The following is a 20,232-nucleotide window of genomic DNA, read 5'->3' as shown; positions in this document are numbered from 1 at the left end:
TGTTCAGCTGCCTCTGACGCTTCTGTTCGGTTCGCTCTGAGAAAGCGGAAACATCACGGAAACCAAGTCGTCGTCCTCTTTCTCCTGAGATGTGACAGACGGTTCATCTGAAGTTCAAAATGTTCAACAGGGCGAAACTTTCTGAGACCCGCGTGTTCGTTTACGAGCGAAGTTCAGTTTGAAAACTGGTCTAAGGAGAGAAAATCTGTTGGAGACGAGCGGAGTGGTTTCACGGAGCAGGACACAGTCTCCAGACTCAATAATTCATGCCAACAGAGGAGCGCTGAATTATTGAAGTGAGCTGTTAGTGTGACGGTGACTCACACGCTGTTATTCTGAGAGCACAAAGCTGCGGCAGCTTCAGCAGCTTCTTCAGCTTCCTCTGATCACTGAGGAGGCGTCTGCTCCTCCACAAGCTCAGCTGTTATTTATCAGAGCAGATTATCTGAGGAGGAAACGAGAGGGGAGGAGGCGTGTGTTTGTCTCTGTTGTGTTTGATAAGCTGGGCTTCATCAGGATGATTGAGATCAATGTAAATGAATGGTGTAGTTGTATAAAGATAAATATCTGTTCAGTGACAGATCAGTGAGCAGCAGGATGAAACCAGGTGAAAACACAATCACGGTAAACATATAAAGTTTATATCTGTGACACGTGAGGTCAAAATCAGAATCGTGGTTCATGGAGAATCGAAATGTTTTTCCGGTCACTGGCAGCAGCGGACACATCACGGTGGATGTCAGATGCGCAAAGCACAGCCGTGTCTCCGGAGACCCGGCTCACATACGTATGTATGTTGGTCTGGTGAGTTGGTGATTTCCAACCGCGACAAGGGGGCATGGTGGCCTCTTGGAGGTTTCCCGAATGGCCGCTCTGTTCCCGGCCGGTGGTCGGAATGTTTTTTTACTCCATAAAATGAAACATCAGTGTACCACAGCAGCCTGCCCTCGCAGCCGCAGGTGGCACAGAGTGGAACTTAACGTTAGGGGGGATGATTCTGCACCACTGGACTGGGTCAAACTAATATTTTGCATATTAAGGGGGGATACGTGCGGCCCCTCCTAATTTGAGCTGATCCCTGTTTCTACTGAAAATTGGCTCAGCCGCTCAGTCAGTCATCAAACTGTCAAAAGAAAACAAGAAGGACGAGCGGGGTAAATTAAGAAAGAAGCCAGAAATATGGCTAAAAACAAAACACAGTGCAGGATGCAGCTAAATGCGCTAAACGATACAAACTCAGAAATCTGTCTTTTTTAATTCCTTTGCAAAGAATATGTCACATGTGACAAACACATAGCATTTCCTGTGGTGGTTTCACAATAAAAGTGCAAACAGAAATAATGTTTTTGTTGCCTAAGAAAAAAATGTGAGTGAGTGAAGCACAATGCTGCACAGTTTTAGAGAACTGTGAATCTCACACAGTCACTAAGTCATGATGATCATCTGTACATTTCACTGTCACGAAGGAACCACAGAACTTCCTGTTGTATTTTAAATGCAGATATTTGGTGACTGATGTGTTTGTTAGCTTCCACAGTGAGACAGCAGCACCGTTTCCTCTCTGCTGTTATCTCCTCTGCAGTTACGTAACAGCTGCTCTGCTCTGTACCAGCCAGCAACGCTGCGTTCACTGCCTGCTGTTATTCTGTGTTTCACTGTCCAAAAACTGCCCGCTAACACAGTGTGTATGTGTGTGTGTATGTGTTACTCACTACAGAACCAAATGTGGATTAATCTGCCCCTGAAAATAGTCCCCAACAAAGTGACTGTTTCCTCCTGTTTGATAAAAACTACAGCGAGCAGCTGTTTTGTTAAATTACTGAGGCTTTTTAAAATGAAACTGAATATTTATGAGCAGTTTTTAAAGGCTGATGTCTTCAGGAGCAACCCATGGGCCCAGAGCTGAGAGACAGACTGACTCACTGTGGGTTTCAGTCTGAACATGAGATTTCAGCAGACCTGGGCTGGATTCAGGGCTTCCTGGGCTTCAGTTATCTCCTACAGATCTGACCCCTGCAACCTGCCATACCACAATCCCTCCAGTCGACCCGGCTGAACCCAGCGCTGGTATGTGAGTCTGCGGAGACAGACGCTGCTGGGTCTGAGGCTCAGATTATCCATTAAAAACACAGCGTGACACACTGACATGTTTCAGTCTGGACTAACTGTTTGAGTAAAATCTAACCAGTGACTTTACACAGTGACTGTGATGTTTTTTAGCAGAATGAGAAGGATTTACCAGCACTGTGATGACTGTGATGGACTTTTCATGTTTTTAAATTTAAACAATAACACAACAGCAATTGTTGATAATTCCAGCTCTAGGCTTTAGGGTGTTTACAGCTTGTGAGTAACAGTTATGCAATGTGATGTTTAACTTCTGCTGTTTAACCAGTGAGATGACCGGACTCGCTCTGTGAACTTGTCGTCCTTTTCTCTGACTTACTGTCGGTGTCTCGTTCCCAGCAAGGACGAGCCGGCTGCTGCTTCGTTCCCCGTCAAGATGAATTATGGCTGCTGTCAGAGCTGGAGCAGGGGAGGGGGAGGGGGGAGGGAGGGGCACAGAGGTGGACGCACTCACTCCACAGTGTGAGCAGTGACTGATGAGGTGGACAGATGATGATGGAGGTGCCACAGCTCCACCTTCCCTCCTCTGTGTTTGATGACGCCTCCTTAGAACAGGTGACACGAGCTTCGTTTTCCCTGAAGCCAAAATCTGAGGTTGGTTTCCTCTGAGCTTCCAGCTCCAGGACAGCAGGTGCTGTACCTGCTGGCTCTGCAGCCGCGCTCACCTGTTGGCAAGCTCTGATTGGTTAAAAGAGCAGAGTCTCTTTTACTTTGAAAATAATCCTGGAAGTGCTGAGTCACATGAGTTCTTGTGCTCGACTTTTACTACAACAGACTGACATGTTCTACTTTTATGAAGTGCATGCTGGGATACCTGTCTACCCCAGGCTCCCACATACAAGTTGACTCCCAGTGTATCCTTGGTGAAATGGGCAGAGCAGCGACCGGACGCTGGATTAAATCTCCTGTTCCTGTTATGGGGTCAGAATCTGAACAATTCAAAACCTCCAAACAGCAGATCAAACCGTTTCATAAAGCATGACGCAACAGTGAAGTCTTTTGTTTTCATTAGGAAGGAAGAGGCGACAGTAGGAAGCTCAGGAATAATGATCAGTTACATAACAGCCACTGTTCATTTCCTCTGTGCTGTCCTGTGTCACTGCAGCGAAACTGAGAGCAAAACGTTTCCTTAAACAACTGAATTAATAGAAAAGTGATCAAATCAGACCCAGTTTTTCTGTGTGTCGCCGCCTCATGTCTGTCACACAGCTGAGGCGAGGATTAGACCGTCAGCCTGAGGGTGAGGTAGCTGTGGCTCACCTGATCTGATCTGAGATCACCACAGGGAGGGATTCTGACGATGACCTGGAAGTCAAAACAACACTGTCTGGAATCTCTTGGAGAAACTGTATAAACTCATTGAGAATCTCTGGAAGCTGCTCAGAATAAGTCCTCAGGAAAGGAAACTGGCTCCACTGTTAAGGTGGATCTGCTCTGATCTGAGAGCAGAGAAGCAGCAGTGTGAAGCCGGTGGAAGGTTTCTTTCCCCTGTGCTGAGACTAAAATGAGTGTGTGTGTTCCTGAGGCTTTTCACTGCAGGCTAAAAAAGACTGCCAGCCGCTTCAGTCCTCGTCGCAGCTCTAAATAATCATCATATTCAGCTCTTTTATTTCATCTGAACTAATTAAAGTGATGAAATCTGGAGCAATATCCTCCTTTTAAAATGTCCCAGGCACTGTGAAGCTTTTGGTGATAGAAGAAGCTGATGATGAAAAGGTAGAGAGGGAGGCAGTAACTCAGCTGGCAGGGTTCACCGTCAGTCAGAGTCCTGTGATACCTGCTCTGAGGTCAGGCCGTGGGAATGCAGGTTACCTGCTCTGAAACAAATCGTACCTGTGTGAGTCTGAAGTTCAGTTACTGTTAAAGATGTTAGGAAAAGTTATTGATTCGTTATAAAGACGTTCATGAAAATGATGAACTCGTCCTGTAACATTTTCATTTGTTCTCTCTCTACGTTAAGAGATCAAAAGATTCTACAGCACTTTTTAAATCTTGAATTAAAGGTTTTAAATAGTCAGATTTATCTCTTCAGTCAGAAGATGCTGGATTACACCACATCAGCCTGTGGGTTTATCAGAAACATGTCATCAGTTATACAACACCTGGCAGTACAGCAGGCCTATCTGTGTGTGTGTGTGTGTGTGTGTGTGTGTGTGTGTGTGTGTGTGTGTGTGTTGGACGGGACGGATCTGTTGACTTGTGTCAGCTGATGGAAACCTGCCTGTCACAGTGACTCGTGGTGATGATGATGTTAAATTCATGTTCAGCTTAAGTTTTCATGTCACGGCTGTGACAGTGGGACACGCCCATCAAGGTGTGACCCAGGTTCCCGCCTGGTGAACTGACCTGGGGTCAGCTGACCGCTGAACACCTGTTCGAACCCACAGTTTACCTGATAAATATTGTGCCCTGGTCTGAGTTTTGCTCGGACAGATTTCACACCTGTGTCTGTTTTCTTCTGAACTCCTTTAAAGTAGCTGCGCGGTGTGGATCCTGGACGGATCTCAGCCTCCAGGGAGGGCAGCCCTGCTCTCCACAGCGCCGCCCTCCCTCTCTTTCAGCCCGGCTCCTTCTCTTCCAAATGGCGCTCACAGCAGCGTCCTGACAGCCGCCCGACAGACGCGCTCCTCCCGCTGCTCAGACGCTCCGTTTCTCCGGCTTCCTGTTCGGTTTGTCGTCTCTAGTGCTGCTTTTTTAAGAGCCGCGGACTTCGGAGGGGGGATTTGTTCGTTTTGGAGTTTTTTCGGTGCATGAATGGAGTCGCCCCCGCAGGATTCAGCGAGCGACCCTGGAAGGAGCGGCTCTGAGCCCGCCACACCGCTCACAGAGACGCCGGCGAGCCTGGAGACTCTGCGCGGCGGAGAGCACCCGACGCCGGCCAGGAGACACAGCAGCTCCGGCTCCAGCTCCTCCGGCTCCGGCTACAGCAAAGGTAAGAGCCCCGGGCCTGTCAGGCTGCAGCAGCAACTTCACACGGTCTGTGGATCAGTTGCACAGACTCCACACACACACACACACACACACACACACACACACAGACACACACACACACAGACACACACAGCAGTTTGAGGCGTGTGTTCAGTGTTTTTTTTTATCTCATCTGATATTGAACAAGTTTCTGACACGTCACAGACTCAGATATGAATCAATTAACCAACAGCATCAGTCACATCAGTGGTTCCAGCTCAGTTCTGCTGCTGCAGTGAGGAAAAGTATCTCTCTCATTTGTTTGTTTGTTTAGAAACTGTCTCACACTCGCAGACACACAGTCTCACACACATTATTAACACCAGTGAGTGAAGCCGTACCTCCCCTGTGTGCAGCTCCCAGGCCTGATGGCAGGTTTTCCTGCAGCTCATTATTGGTATGCAGGCTGGAGAGAGAGAGAGAGAGAGAGAGAGAGGGAGGGAGAGAGAGATGGAGCTTCACTGAGCTCCTCAGAGCAGAGTTGGTTACATAACAGCTGTTCAAGGAGAAAGGAAAAAGTCAGAGTGAGTGAGCTGTGTGGAAATGGAGACGAGCCGATAGTGCGACTCTGTTTGTGAGGCGTTGAGTCAAAGCAGGGAGTTGCGAGGAGCCGGGATCTGAGTAAATAAGAAAAGATAAATAAAACCAAACTCCCAGGGAGAACTCGGCGCTGCATTCAAGTACGCCTTGTAAATGTAAAGATCTGTGGGTGGTGTGAAAGCAGATCCTGGTCGTCTTGGCTGCTGTTGAACGGTGTTGACAGAAAACGGCCCAGAATCAAATCCATGTGCGGTGAGGGTGAGTGTGAGTGTGAGGGTGAGGGTGAGGGTGAGGGCGAGGGTGAGGGCGAGGGTGAGGGCGAGGGTGAGGGTGAGGGTGAGTCAGTGTAGCTGCTGCAGCCGCTGACCACGGCTGGATTAACCTGTCTGGCCCCCTGTCGCCTCCAAGTTCCCATCAGGTACAGCGACCGATGGCTCCTTCGTTGTAATTTGTACAGAGACTCAGACATGACTCCGTGCTCCTGCTCTGACACACCACCCGGCGTCTGTTATCACACCGGACTCAGCAGCGATCTGAGATTGAGCTTGTGTGTTTGTGTAGATCAGTGTAATCCTGTGTGGTGCTGCTGGTACCAACATGATCCCAGAGTCGTAAAATGAACCTTGATCTCAGATTTCCACAAAAAAGAGTTTGTTCAGTTAGCAAAACGAACCAACAGACGAAGGACTTTAATGTGTCTGTGCTTTTAGGTGGAGTCAGAAAATCTGACCTCTGACCCCTGACCTGCTGCTGAACAGGACAGGTCGACAGCTAAACCAGCTCATTTCAGCTAAAGTGAGCTGTGATGCTTCGTTTGTCCGGCTACAGTAGAAAAGCCTGAGTGCTTTAAGTTGACTGACAGCAGCCCTGACCTCTCTCTGCAGGAAGGTCAAAGGTCAGACTTTAAAGCTGACGTGAGGGGCTGGAGGTTAAACTTCTGAATCGTTCTGAATTTGGCAGATCGAGCTCAGTGAGAGCAGAGAGCTGTGTGTTCATTTATTTAGTTTGGTATCATTTGTAACATGAATGTGGAGATTTGACGCTCACGTCTGAAAGACCGTGATCCAGGAAATGCAAATGTTTAAAATCAGCTCTGCTGTAAAATAAAGAAAAGAAAATGTTGTAATTTATCAAAAGTGAAAATATGAGTTAATCATTTCCACAAACTGCTGTCAGCTCTGCTCCCGTTCAGGCTGCGTCAGCTCACTCGTGTGCTCTCAGCTGGCAGTCGGGCTATTTCTGACGGCACTTGAAGGCAGCAGGCGTGTTATGTAAGAGGTGACGGGTTAGAAGGGCACGAAGCCAGAGCCCCCAGTGTGTAAGAGTGACAGCTTTAAAAACAGACCCGTGAACAGCTTCACAGCTGAAAGGCCGGGGTTCTGATGTGACCTGAGGAACCCGGGTCTTTGTCTCCCTGTGATTCTGGCAGGATCCAGGTTTCTAACCAAAAAAACTTCTTTGCTTTTCAATAATGTAATTTATTTTGAAGTGTCCCCATTTACAGAAATGTCCTTCCTCTCCCTAACATGTTCTCAATTTTCAAAAGTTTTCTCATTTTTCAAAAACTTGCCAAACTGTTTTTTAATGGTTTCACAAAACGACCAAATCAGTCCCACTTTCTGAACTTTTCAGAAATTTCCTCTTTCCCAAAACATTTCAGAATCTTTCCAGAAATGTCCTCGTCTTGTAAAAACTTAGGAGAACTGTCCCATGTTTAAAGTGCTCTGTTTGCAGCGTGTCCTGATGTGTTGTCAGTTTGTTTATTCACTCTCAGCATCAGATCTGCATTTACTGTCTCTGGTTTTTCTCTTTGTCTTCGCTGTCTTTCCAGTGTTTCTGTCCTCTCTGATGCTGTGTCGCTGTTTATCATGTTTTCCCTTCTCTCTTCTTTCTTCTTCTTCTCCTCCTCCTCCTCCGGGATGAGATGGGCGTCTCAGCCCCTCGAGGTTTCTCTGTCTCGCCTACACAGCTTTTTTTTCTTCTTTCTGTTTCTTCTTCTGAGTTTTAGCATCATTACAAACAATAAACCTGAAACCTTCATCTTCTGCTCTCAGTGTCTCGGCCTGGAGAGCGTCTCGTCCCATCTCGTCTCGTCCCGTCCCGTCTCGGTTTGTGGATAATGATGCGGTTCATGGCTGTTCACTCAGACAGGATGTACAGGACGCTTCTGGTTCTGTATTTTATTTGTTGTTGTTGTTGTTGTTGGTGACCTCTTGTCCTGTCGACAGGTTGTAGGTGACTGACGTTGAGTGAGTTCATGAAGAGCAGTTGATGATAATTGATGATTGATTACTGTAACAGCTGATTAAAGAAGTGATTGAGAAATGATGAAGTGCTGCTCTTCAGTGAAGTTGTGGATTATTTAGAGTCAGACTGGAACAGTCCAGAACTTCTGCTGCACAGCTACAAACAACTTGGGATCCATTCATAAAAACATTGCTCTGTAGCGCCACCAGTGGCCAAAAACTCCTTGGTAACTTTAATAGTCGGCTGCTGCTTCACTCAGAAACTGGTGTCTAATCCCTTCAGACTCCTGGTGCTGTTGTTTTATTATCTCTGTCCTGCTCATTCTGTCGTCTGCTGGTTCATGTGTTTATTTCTACAGTAAATAACAGATCATCATTTTACATTCACTCCTTTAACGATTAGTTTTAGTCAGCAGAGAAAATAAACGTGGCATGAAAGCAAACATCCTGGACTGAAATCAGACTGGGGATGTTTCAGTTTAATGGTGTGGACCTCAGCTTCACGCTGACTCATCACAAACAGTTTTCAGGTTTTGAACTGTCACGCCGTCGTCACCTGTTCAGGTTTTCATCAGAGCGGTGAAGCCCTGAGCTCTGACCTTCTGACTTGAGCCTCGGCTTCAGCTGCTGCAGCTCTGCTCAGACCTCAGATCAGTTGAATGTGAGTGAGTGACCCAGTTTGAAGAGTTTTACAAACTGGGCGACGATGTGCTCGGCAGAGTCCGTCCACACTGTGGAGTTATTTTGGCCCGCTGGTCCCCGGCGGCTCAGTGGCTCAGAGGTCCTGGTTTGGTGTGTTTCAGGCTGCATGTGACTCCCAGTGTTGAGATGTAGTTAAATGAAAGTCCACAGGCAGCAGCTCAGTGTTTTCATGGCAGCGGCCACTAACAGGATTTAGTTTGGGGGTGTGATCAGCTGGACTCGGGTCTGAGTCTCTGAAGACGTCAGGGCTCCAGAGAAAGGCTGTATCTGAGAAACTGCCTGCGGGCTCAGTTTTATCCTCAGCAGCTCGACCCAGTGTTTCCCTGTAACTCTCCTGTCCGGTGAAAAAACAGTTCATCTGAGGAATGAGATGCTCCTTCATGGTTTGACTAAAATCTGCGCTTTGGCTTCTAAACAACATCTAAATAACCTCTCAGGAACGTTTTGCCCTCAAGCTGAAAACAAAGCAGTTTTTCTGTCAGTGAGTCTGCAGCTATGCTAACAGCTAAATGCTAACACCAGCATGCTAACATGCAGGTAGCAGGTCATGTCATCAGTCGTGTGGTGAAGGTGAGATTTGACGGTGTTGCGTGTCCGTAGTTGGATCATGGACGTCTGTAAAAAAAAGTTTGGACCACAGTGCTGGAGCGAGCGACTCCTCCGCCCCTGATCTGCTCGTGGATGCAGAGCAGCAAACATGTCGCTGTTTCAGCACACGCGATCCGCCATGTTGCCTTCAGTCAGCGCTCAGCCTCACGGCCTCACACTGACTCTGAATGAGCTCCATACAATCTGCTGTGAGTCACTGACTCCTTGTGCAGTCTGTGTTGTACAGACTGCTGCCCATCTGCCCGGATACCTGCCCTGCCAGCAGACCCTGCAGCCTGATTGGTCGCCTCTGAGATTTTTCACAGTGTCACAGTGTCCTGGAGTACACCTGTACTGCAGCACGGTGTGGAGTTAGACCACTGCATGTCAGCAAAGTCAAGTTTTTTAAGTCCTGTGATGACACTTAGCCAGCTCCGTGTTCTGATGAAGACCATGAGATGTGGGTGAAAGCTTGCCACTGTGACTCAGGGTTCAGGTAATTTGGTCTCAGGTTGTTTGGTCTGATATTTCTCTCACTTTTCACAGATCTGGGCTCAAAGAATCTTTGACTCGCTTCACTTCTCTCTGACGAACAGATGTCTGATCTGCGTTACACAGAACTTTAAACTCTACTCAGATAAAAACAGAAGTTTTAATCCTGTAAATTCAGAATCCTTAGATACTGATTGAAAATCAGACGTGTGATTGTTTGGGATCATGTTTGTGTTGTAACATGAGAAACATGAAAATCCAGAGTAAAACTTCCTACTTGTTGGCAGCTGTACTCATACTTCAGGTTATTTAACCCCCCCCCCCCCCCCCCCCCCCCATCCCCCAGAGTCCTACATGGGGTGAATTACTGGGCTCTGATGCTAATTACCCAGAGTGCCTCTTGCTCTGGTCTGAAGCCAGCTGTTAATTAGCGTGTTGTTTGGCGGCAGGCCCGTTTGGCCGTACTCGCCTCGCTGCCCCCTGATAACGACAGAAGTGAGCTGTCATAGAAATTTCATTATCTCTGTCAGAGCCGGATCCAGCTGCAGGATCAGACGGAGACGAGCTCCGATCCGATGTTCAGATGTTCAGATAGATTCCTCTGCATGTTCTTCCTCAGCTCTGAGGAGATGTTGTCCTGTGCAGAGAATGACAGTGTAGCCCCCCCTCAGTGTAGAAAACCCAGTCTCTCACAGTGAGGTTGCTCTGTGGCTCTTATGGAGACCACAGCCACTTGAGTTTGATTAACTGTGGAATCCAGAGCCGTGAGCAGTGTGGCTGATTGACTGATTGATTGACTGATTGATTGATTGATTAACAGCAGATTTTTACGTGTCAAGTTGTTCTGAAACCTCCTGTTTACTTGTGAGGATCTCAAAGATTAGAAACAATAATAATAATAATAAAAATAAATTTTCTGACAGTATAATTCATCCATCCTGACAGGGTCCCATGTTCCCCATGAATCTTCTGTGTTGTGTGTTTCTCAGTGTGTAGAGTGGGGAGGGCCACAGCTGTGGACTTTACCAGACGTCAGTGATGTTACAGGTGGAATGTGTGGAGTGATGGTTTTAGAGTCTCCTCCATCACTGACTGCTTCAGATAACGTGAGGCTTCAGTCTCTAATGATAAAATGATGAGGACGATCTGTCTGAGTGATGGCGGCTGATAGGACGATCATAACGATGCTGTCTGACCCTGTGAATCCTGCAGTTTCAACTTTTATCTTCCTTCCTCCTGCTGCACATTTTCAATAGATTCAACAATAAGTGATCAATCAGTTTCATTAATTAAAGTTCAAATCTCTCCAATATCTGGAAACTTTGTGTGTGTGTGTGTGTGTGTTCACCTTTGTGGTTCGTTCCTCTTTCAGACAGAAAAAAAACAAAAGCAGTTTAATATTTAAAATCTCTGTTCATTTTCTCGGCACATATGTCAGTGTCACCAGTAACTGTGAGTTTCCTTTGAGACACACAGATGTTTTAAAGGCCAGTACGCTCTGTCCGAACTCCGTCCAAACTCCGTCCAAACTCTGTCCGAACTCCGTCCAAACTCTGTCCGAACTCTGTCCGAACTCCGTCCGAACTCCGTCCAAACTCTGTCCGAACTCTGTCCGAACTCCGTCCAAACTCCGTCCGAACTCGTGAGACATTGGAGTGGCTCCATGTTTTTGTGAAACCTTAGCAAAAGTTAAACCTGTGGAAAAAAACTTTTGGGTCAGAGTCACTGAGCAGCCTGTCGGCGCATCACAGAGGATGAATCCCAGTAACCGATGGTCCCTGAACGTTTCATCTAGCGCCATCATCAGGTCAAAATTTGAACAAACTCCTTCAAAGCTGATGACACTCCCATCAGCCTCAGCTGTGCTTTGTGTTTGCTGCTAATTAGCAAACGACTGTGATCATGTTAAACACTGTCAGCGTGTTAGCTTTCTGATGTTAGCATCCAGCTCACAGCACAGCCTCACAGGGCTGTTAGCACAGTGCTGTCTTTATTCCTCTGAAGTGATGAATGCAGTTATTGTATGAACATTTCTCTGATTGCTGAGTGTGTGTGTGAGGACGTGTGTGTTGATGCTGAGGTGAAGTTTCCCTGCAGGATTAGAGGAACCATCATTTACCTGCTGTGAATCCTGATCAGCCTCTGCCTGCACGCTGAAGCCTTGTCAGCCGCTGCCTTTGATGTCGGTGCGTTTTTTCCGGCGTCGGTGGAGGTGGAGTGGGTGTGGGGCTTGATTTGCATACAAAGCTATTCTTGCCTCCTCTTTGTTCTTGCGCGAGTGTGGAAAGAGTAATTGTCTTCATCAGTCAGAAAGGGTTTATCTCGTTGGTTCGGTGCAGACGTGGCGTGACGTCGGGCGGCGGCAGAAACGTTCCTGTGCTGGATTAAATGCTGAAGATGCTCCAGGTGTCAGATCGCTGCTGAATGTCCCGCAGTGACGTGAGAGAGTCGGTGTGTAACGGTGTGTAACGGCCCTGACAGACTCAGCTGAGGCTGCTCTGCATGAAGATGTGAAATAAAGTGAAGAAGAATCAGTCCACACGTTGTTCATGTGCCACTGATGATGTAAACATGTTAATGCTCTGACACATGTTAATGCTCTGACGCTCACAGACAAACAGTAAACCCGCTCACTGTCTCAGAGAATCTCCACTCAGAGCCAGCAGCTCTTTAAAATGCAGAAAGTGAACCTCGCAGCTCAGATCAAAGCAGGTGTTTGCTGTCAGGCTGAACTGATCTGGTGTCAGTCTGCAGCTCCGTCTCTGCAGACTCGTGCGAACCGTCTTCAGCCCCTGGTGAGAACATGCGGCCGCGGTCGGGTCTTCACAGGAGTCACCGTTCTCTGACGCTGAAGCTCATCGGATTCTGGAGGTTAATGCCGCGTGTTTAGTGCCTGTGGTCGATTATAGAGCCAGTTTTCCGTTGGCCTGGTGAAGCAGCTGAACCTCGCTAACTTTACACAACATTTTACTGTCACTGACGAACAGGACCCAGAGGGTTTAAAGGTCTGTGATGGTTCTGAAGACATTTTGAAGTCTCGGAAGGTCCCGGGGATTTGAAGGGGTGCTGGAGGGTTTTAAGGCTTCTGAAAGGCTTTAAATTGGGCTGAGGCGTTTCAGAGGATTATGAAATATTTAAAAGGATTTTGATGAGTTGTGAACGTGTCAGAAAGGAGATGTATTACATCCTGAACTATCACAGCAGAACACAGAGCTGCCATCAGAGCTGCCATCAGAGCAGGAGGAGGATGACGATGGTCACAGAAGGTGTTTGCTCAGCTGCACTGACTCTGAACAGACTGGGCCGAAGTTTCTGAGGCGTCGCTGCAACGAATCCTGTAACCACACCTGCTCCTGTGCTGAGGCTGCTGCAGACTCTCCGGGTGGAGTCTCTCTCCAAAGATGCGCTAAAGCTTTTGGAGGTCTGTGGTCTGGTTTCAGAGGGTTTTCTGAAAAACCCCACGGAGCAGCAGGAGGTTCTCCAGAGTAAAGCAGAAATATGAAAGTCAACACATTTCTAAATGTGTGCAGCTCTTTTCTTTGTTTTCCCACAGCGCTGACCCCCCGCTGTGAGGCCGATGAACACACACACACACACACACACACACACACACACACACACACACACACACACACACGGTGCGGCCTCCTGCTCTCTGAGCTTCAGGCCAAAACAGCAGCCCTCACTTTGATCCGACTCCGCTGTGTCTCAGCCAATCGGGAGCCTGACAGCCACTGGCTTCAACCAACCACTGTTTCCTGCTGAGAGAGAGGAGACAGACAAAAAAAAAGAGAAGATACACTATACTGCCATAAGTAAGTGGACACGGATGTGCTGATGTGCAGGTTTTTCCACCTTGTTGTGGAAGACTGTGACTGACCTGCACAGAGCTCGGACCCCAGGAACACGACTGTGGCCCGGACCTTCTCATCCAGCGTCAGCGCCGGACCTCGCTAACGCTCGAGAGTCTGAGTGTGAACAGATCCAGCTGCAGGTTCCACAGCTGTGGTGGAAAGAATGAAACCAGAGAGTGGAGGATGTTGGAGCAGCAGACTGATGCTCATGACAACGAGCCTGAAAAACTGGAAGGATGTTTGAGATAACGGGCCCCGGGGCCTCGACCCCCACCCCCCACAGAACGCTGAGGGAGGTCATCTCATTCAGATTTACGCTGTTTGTTGAACAGGTCTCGTACTTTTTATTTATTTATTTGATCCTTCGTTTGAACAGGCGTTTTTAGGCCATTATCAGAGCCCAGTCGGCCAATGAGGTGCCAGAGAAATGTGTCCTCCTGCTGTCAGAGTGGTGGAGCGGCGGTCGAGTCCTCGGTGACTTTGCTCAGGTGCAGCTCTCACCTTGATCAACGCTCGTCTTTCAGAATGTCTACGAAGGAGAGCGAGGAGGCGGCGGCCATCTTATCCTCTGAAAGTGGGACGATGTTTGAGCAGCTGGTGATCGATGAGGAATTTTCTCCCATCTTTTACAGCGGCAGGTCGGTCTGAGCTGGTATTCTTAGACTGACCTGACACACACACACACACACACACACACACACACACACAGTGCGTTGTGTTTGTATAATAGTTTTTCTGAAGGAGGTCGCTGTGCCTTTCCGCTGTGAAACGCGCCGTGATGGATCGACCTTTGATGGCGTATTTGTCTCCTGTAACTTTGAGCAAAGTTAACCAAAGTTGAAGTGAAAGTGATGTTTCACTTTGCTGGAGGAGTTTTCTCTTCTCTTCTTTCATCTCACTCGTTCGCCCTCAGGAGCTCAGAAGTTTCTCTCAGTATTGATTCATTTCTGTTTCCCAGACGAGATATTTAGGGAGAAAACCCGACAGCAGACGAAATGATTGATGGCACAAAGTGGAGACGGGCTGTGGAGCTTTTTTAAAGGACAGCAGGGACATTTTGTCCTCAGGTGACAGAAGTTTGCAGATCTTCTGTTTAATGAACTTCACATCACGGCTTAAGACATCATTTGGTTTTGGAAAGAAAAACAAACTCAGATGATGATTTTTCGTTTCTCAGACAGTTTGAAGTAAACTGTCTCAGCTCGTCTGCGTCTGTTGGTGATGATCAAAGAAGAAAGAGGCTCCGTCGTTACAGAGGAACGAGGGAGGAAGCTTCCAGGTGAGGGAGCAGGATCAGAGGAAGACCTGACTCCTGGAGTTCACATGGTCCTACAGTTACACACTGCACCAGTCACAGGGAGCTGCTCGGGTTTAAATGACTCAACCAGTTTCTCTGAACACAACGAGGATGTGTTGTTTTATTATCAGTCTTTTTTTTTTTTTGACCAGAATCTCTGATCTGATCAGTGACCACAGCGTCAAGTACACAGGAAGTTCTTTATCTCAGTGAGCATGAAAAAGTGGAGCGTGTGAGGAAGAAGAGGAAGAGTCCTGATTTCTGATGAACGGATGAAGAGCGTTTCCTAATCTGAGAAGAGGAAGCAGAGACGCAGGAAGGTCCCTGTATGTGAAGGAAGGACGAGGAAACTGAGAGAAGAAGAAGCGTCAGCAGCTCAAACAAGGATCAAGCATCAGATGCTGCATGACTGAAACTGAGTTGAGAACGCTGCCTGACTTGGAAACACAAACTCAATAACAACCTGTCAGCGGTCAAATCCTGAGGGTAATATTTCTGCTGAGGCAGAAACATTATCAGTGATGTGACACACACACACACACACACACACACACACACACACACACACACACACACACACACACACAGTCCAGTGTGTGTGTTATCTCTCAGCCACATGTGTGAGTAAGAGGCTGGTGTTTCTGAACCCATTTAAATTCCAATATCAGGTGTTACAGCTTATCATTCACACCTCAGCCTGACAAGGTTCTATATGTCATTTATTTATGGGAACTGTAATTAGACAAAACTTAGTGTGTCATCGTACCCTGTGTGTGTGTGTGTGTGTGTGCGTGTGTGTGTGCGCGCAGTGCACCTGTCCTGCAGAGTAAAGGCTGGGCGATGTGTCTGTCCTGGTTAATATTCTGGGCGTCGCCTCTCCTCCGTCACCTCTCCCTCCTGCTCAGATTAAACTCACACTGTCCGCCCGCCTCCTGCTCCGACGAGTAAATTAACTCGGGGAAATTGAATTTTTTAGGTCTGAAATATTTCCGTCCGATCGGTTGATGATTCATGGATGATGTGGAGGTTGGGGGTGGGGGGGGTGGGAGGTGGTTGGAGGTAAATGAGGTCTTCAGCATTAACTTCAGCTGCTTACCTGTACTGACGTCTGCTGTCGCCTGGTTTTTTTTTTTAGCTCTCTCCTACATTGGGAGCATCGGTCGTCCTTGCTCAGTAAAAACGATTCTTTTGTTTCCTTCGTTTCCTCGTTAGGTAGCATCCTTCTAGGATACAACTTGTGTTGACATGTAGGAATCATCCCCTTCTCTGGTTCTCTAAACTGGAAGCTTCCTGGTTTTGTACCTAGGATGCTTGTTTCTCTGTTATGTCCTGTCAAGGACACTTACTTTTCCTGTCTTCCTAATTAAAGAGCCTCCTACAGCTGCTTTGTTCCTGTCTCCTGTAAAATCTTAATCTGGGAATTACCTGGTGACTCCAGCTGTCAGACTCACCTGGACTGCTGGTTAACATGTATGAGAGGTGATCAGAGAGCAGGAGGAGGCTCAGCACTCGAACAGACTGTGTGTGAATTGATGAGGATAATAAATATAATCAGATGATGACCATGAAGTAATGATCAGCCGGCTGAGTGTCTCACTCCTCACCAGGTGTTGGCTGTGATGCAGTTTAGTTGTGTGTTAACTGCTGAGACAGTCTCTGCTCAAACCAGCGTCTTTTAGATTTGACCGACCTCACGTAGCCGGAGTGATAATCACCGCGCTGCGTAGGTGAAGATGTGCGACATTGTGCGTTTGATTCGTCGGCCTGGCTCTCACCTCCTGACAGTGATGTGGGTGGGGTGTCACCTTTCACCTGCTCAGGCTGCTGGGAGCAGATGGAGGAGGAGACGCTCCATCGTCTTTTCGTCCTCGAACTGTTAAACACACAGAGGTGAAAAACACAAAGCAGATTTCTATCCTCAGACGCCATGTGAAGCAATGTTCAGACACTGAATACGTAACATCGCTGGCTTCGTGTTCAGACGTTTAGGAGGCGTCTGTTCCATCAATGTTTCAGGCTTCATTCAGCCACGACCGGAGCAGAGACACCAGGCTCAGTGAGTCCGGAGGAAGTGATGAGAGCTGAGGAGTGTTTGTGTGTTCTGGTGGTGTGACTGGGTGTGGGGGGGTGTGACTGGGTGTGGGTGGGTGTGACTGGGTGTGGGGGGGTGTGACTGGGTGTGGGGGGGTGTGACTGAGTGTGGGTGGGTGTGACTGGGTGTGGGGGGGTGGGGCGCAGTCTGCCTGAGTGTTGTTTCTGACCATGTTCATCCCTTCATGGACACAGTCCTCCATCTTCCAACGGCTCCTTCATGTTAGGATAAGGCTCCAGGTCACAAAGCTAAAGTCTCCACTGGTTTCATGAACATGGCTGAGTCCAGTGAACTGCAGTGGCCTCCCCAGTCTCCAGACCTGGATCCAGTAAACCACCTTAGGGATGTGGTAGATCAGGAGATCGGCAGCATGAATGAATCATGTCAACATGGAGCGGAAGCTCAGAAGGTTTCCAACATCTGGAGGATCCATGGGAGCAAAGGGAGGAAGGAGCCAGTGTCAGAGCGGAGCTCCTGATGAAGAGTCCTGATGAAGAGTCCTGATGTTTGAAAGGAGTCTGAGCAGTTTTGTAAGGAAACTGACTCAGAGCATGGTAGTGTCAGGATCAGAGTCAGGGATCGAAGCTGAGAGGCAGCAGTGGAATGTGGAAACCTGCCGCCGTCTGTCCTCGGCCTGTCCTCGGCCTGTCCTCGGCCTGTCCTCGACCTGTCCTCACTCGTCTCCTGCTCCTTCGCCTGTTTTCCTCGGCAGATTCTGGATTTCCAGCCGGGGATGCTGCTGTCTTTCTGGTCTTTCTGGCTCCAGATCCTGATCCTCTAATGGGATTTAGCTGCATGTGAATCATCTGACGGGGGTTTATTTATTTTTTTCTTTCTTTGTTGTTGTTGTTGTTTTTGGCTGCTGTTGAACAGAAGTGTTTTGGCCTTTGATTTTCCTCTGACAGGTCGGTGCTGCAGAGGCAGACCAACCGAACGCTGATGTTTGTGCTGTTGGTCTGTGATATCTGTCTGATGAAACCTTGATGCAACACGAACCCTCAGAGCTGTTTGTAAAATAAACAACAAACAGTGTCAGGACCAACAGAACGTATATAAACTGGAGGCAGCTTCGCCTCAGCGATTTAACGCAGAGCACCGTCAGTGATGTTCAGAGGAAATGAAAGTTGATCCTTCGGGTCGACGTTTGCTGAGCCGCTTCACATCTTACTGTGTTTCACGTTTCTTTCATCAGGACGAGAAATGGACTGAAAACTTCAAAGGCCAGTGGAACATAACTTTATATCTCATTTATTTTATGACAGTTTCACAAAGGAAAAGCCACAGATACAGACAGGTACAGGTGAGACCGATCTGCTCCGGAAACCTGAACAATGGCTTTTCATTAGCTCCTGTCGCTCGCTGTGTGGGACAGGAAGAGAGGAACTGAGGCGAGGAAGTCGGGAGCGAGCGTGAACGTCACATCCTTTGGATTTTCCCCGAACATTTGTCCCTCGAGTGGTTCATGTAGAAATCAGTCCACAGGCTGGGGAAGGTCTCAGACCAATCACACGGCAATGAAACAGCGATGCACTGCTCCACGTGCGGAGGAGGCTGAGGGGAAGTGTCGGGTTTTACCTGCTCTCACTGCAAAGCTGAGAAAAACAGTAAAGACATGAAAGTCTTTGGACAGGTGACTCCAGGTGGAGCTCAGGTGTTCTCAGTTATCGGGCTCTGAGATTTCTGTGTCACTTCCTTCTCCTGGTTTGTGTTTCGCCTGTGTGTTAAATAACCAGAGCGCTCGCCGAACACCAGCCTCCTCCTGTGTTTGTCGGGGCCCCGCTGTCTCCATCATCTACCTCCTGTGGCGCCAGAACAAACAGCCTGTTCGTTCATTAGCCGGCCGCGTCTCCTGCAGGCCGAGCTTCGTCCTGAGCCGACGATGAGGAGCGGAGCAGGAGTTGATCAGACTGTTTGGGAACTCCTGCTGCCGGCACACTCACATCGCCACAGCTGCAGGAGCTCCAATGTTTAGTGTTACAAACAAATCATGTTTGACTGGTGCACAACTTCAGCTCCAACAAACAGGAGTGAAACACAAAGGAAAGAACGACAGAAAGAAAGAAAGAAAGAAAGAAAGAAACCGCAGCAACAAGTGACGCGTAAACTGTCGTTTACCAGCAGCACCTGCTCATCGTTTCAGTGAGGAGGAAGAATCCTGCGCTCTGATTGGTTCAGGGCTGCTGTCACCATCTCACATTTACCTTTTTACTGCGTGAAAGACACACAGACACACACACACACAGACACACACCTTTCTGTGGTCGGTGGAGAGGTGAACTCATCATGATGGAGGGCAGCACAGAAAACATGAGTCACACAGAGTTCAGAGAGAAAGAACTGACACCTGAGGTGTGTGTGTGTGTGTGTGTGTGTGTGTGAGTGTGTGTGAGTGTGTGTGTGTGTGTGAGTGTGTGTGTGTGTGTGAGTGTGTGTGTGTGTGTGTGTGTGTGTGTGTGTGAGTGTGTGTGTGTGTGAGTGTGTGTGAGTGTGAGTGTGAGTGTGTGTGTGTGTGTGAGTGTGAGTGTGTGTGTGTGTGTGTGTGTGTGTGAGTGTGAGTGTGAGTGTGTGTGTGTGTGAGTGTGTGTGTGTGTGTGTGTGTGTGTGTGTGTGTGTGTGTGTGTGTGTGTGTGAGTGTGTGTGTGTGTGAGTGTGTGTGAGTGTGAGTGTGAGTGTGTGTGTGTGTGTGAGTGTGTGTGTGAGACGAACAGACAGACGGCCCGGACCTTTCTCTCTCCCTCCCATCATCCCTTGCTGCGGGCAGGACTCATCTCTGCTCAGATCAATCAGCCTGGTGCTTTTCTGTAATGTTGGCGGGAACAGGAAGCGTCGCCTGCAGCATTGGTTTGACTGTCCTCAGACGTTCAGACTCAGAACAGCGACCTCCCTCCTCTGTCTGTGGCTCTCAGACTCACTAACTCCTCACAAATATTCTGTTTCATTTTAAAAGGCTCAGTGATTTAATCAAACAGCTGCTCGCTGTAGGTTTGAGCAGACAGGAGGAAACGGTGACTCTGTTGGGGACTGTTTTCAGCGGCGGATTAACCCACATGTGGTGCTGTGGTCAGCGTTTGTGGACGTCTGCAGAGAGCATCAGCAACAACTACTGATTAGTTCTAAAGAGCAGCTGAGAGTTGCTGTGTGTGTGTGTGTGTGTGTGTCTATGTGTATGTGTGTGTGTGTGTGTGCGTGTGCGTGTGTGTATGTGTGTGTGTGCGTGTGTGTGCGTGTGTGTGTGTGTGTGTGTGTGTGCGTGTGTGTGTGTGTGTGTGTGTGTGTGTGTGTGTGTGTGTGTGTGCGTGTGTGTGTGTGTGAGTGAGAAAATAT

General features: G+C 48.2%; 1 protein-coding gene across 1 annotated transcript in view; it reads left to right on the top strand.

Annotated features, from left to right (window-relative positions):
* Positions 1-4,767: 4,767 nt before the first annotated feature.
* Positions 4,768-20,232, top strand: part of LOC121196160 (nuclear receptor ROR-alpha A-like) — a 48,727-nt gene continuing 33,262 nt past the window's right edge. Inside the window, exon 1 of the mRNA XM_041059840.1 lies at positions 4,768-5,059. Coding sequence (XP_040915774.1) covers positions 4,882-5,059 — 178 coding nt within the window. The 5' untranslated portion in view covers positions 4,768-4,881. The remainder of the gene's footprint in view (positions 5,060-20,232) is intronic.

This window comes from Toxotes jaculatrix, chromosome 1 (genome assembly GCF_017976425.1).
Source record: "Toxotes jaculatrix isolate fToxJac2 chromosome 1, fToxJac2.pri, whole genome shotgun sequence".
Lineage (NCBI taxonomy): Eukaryota > Metazoa > Chordata > Actinopteri > Toxotidae > Toxotes > Toxotes jaculatrix.
The sequence above is the reverse complement of the archived record's forward strand: the minus strand, read 5'-3'. Positions and strand labels throughout refer to the sequence as shown.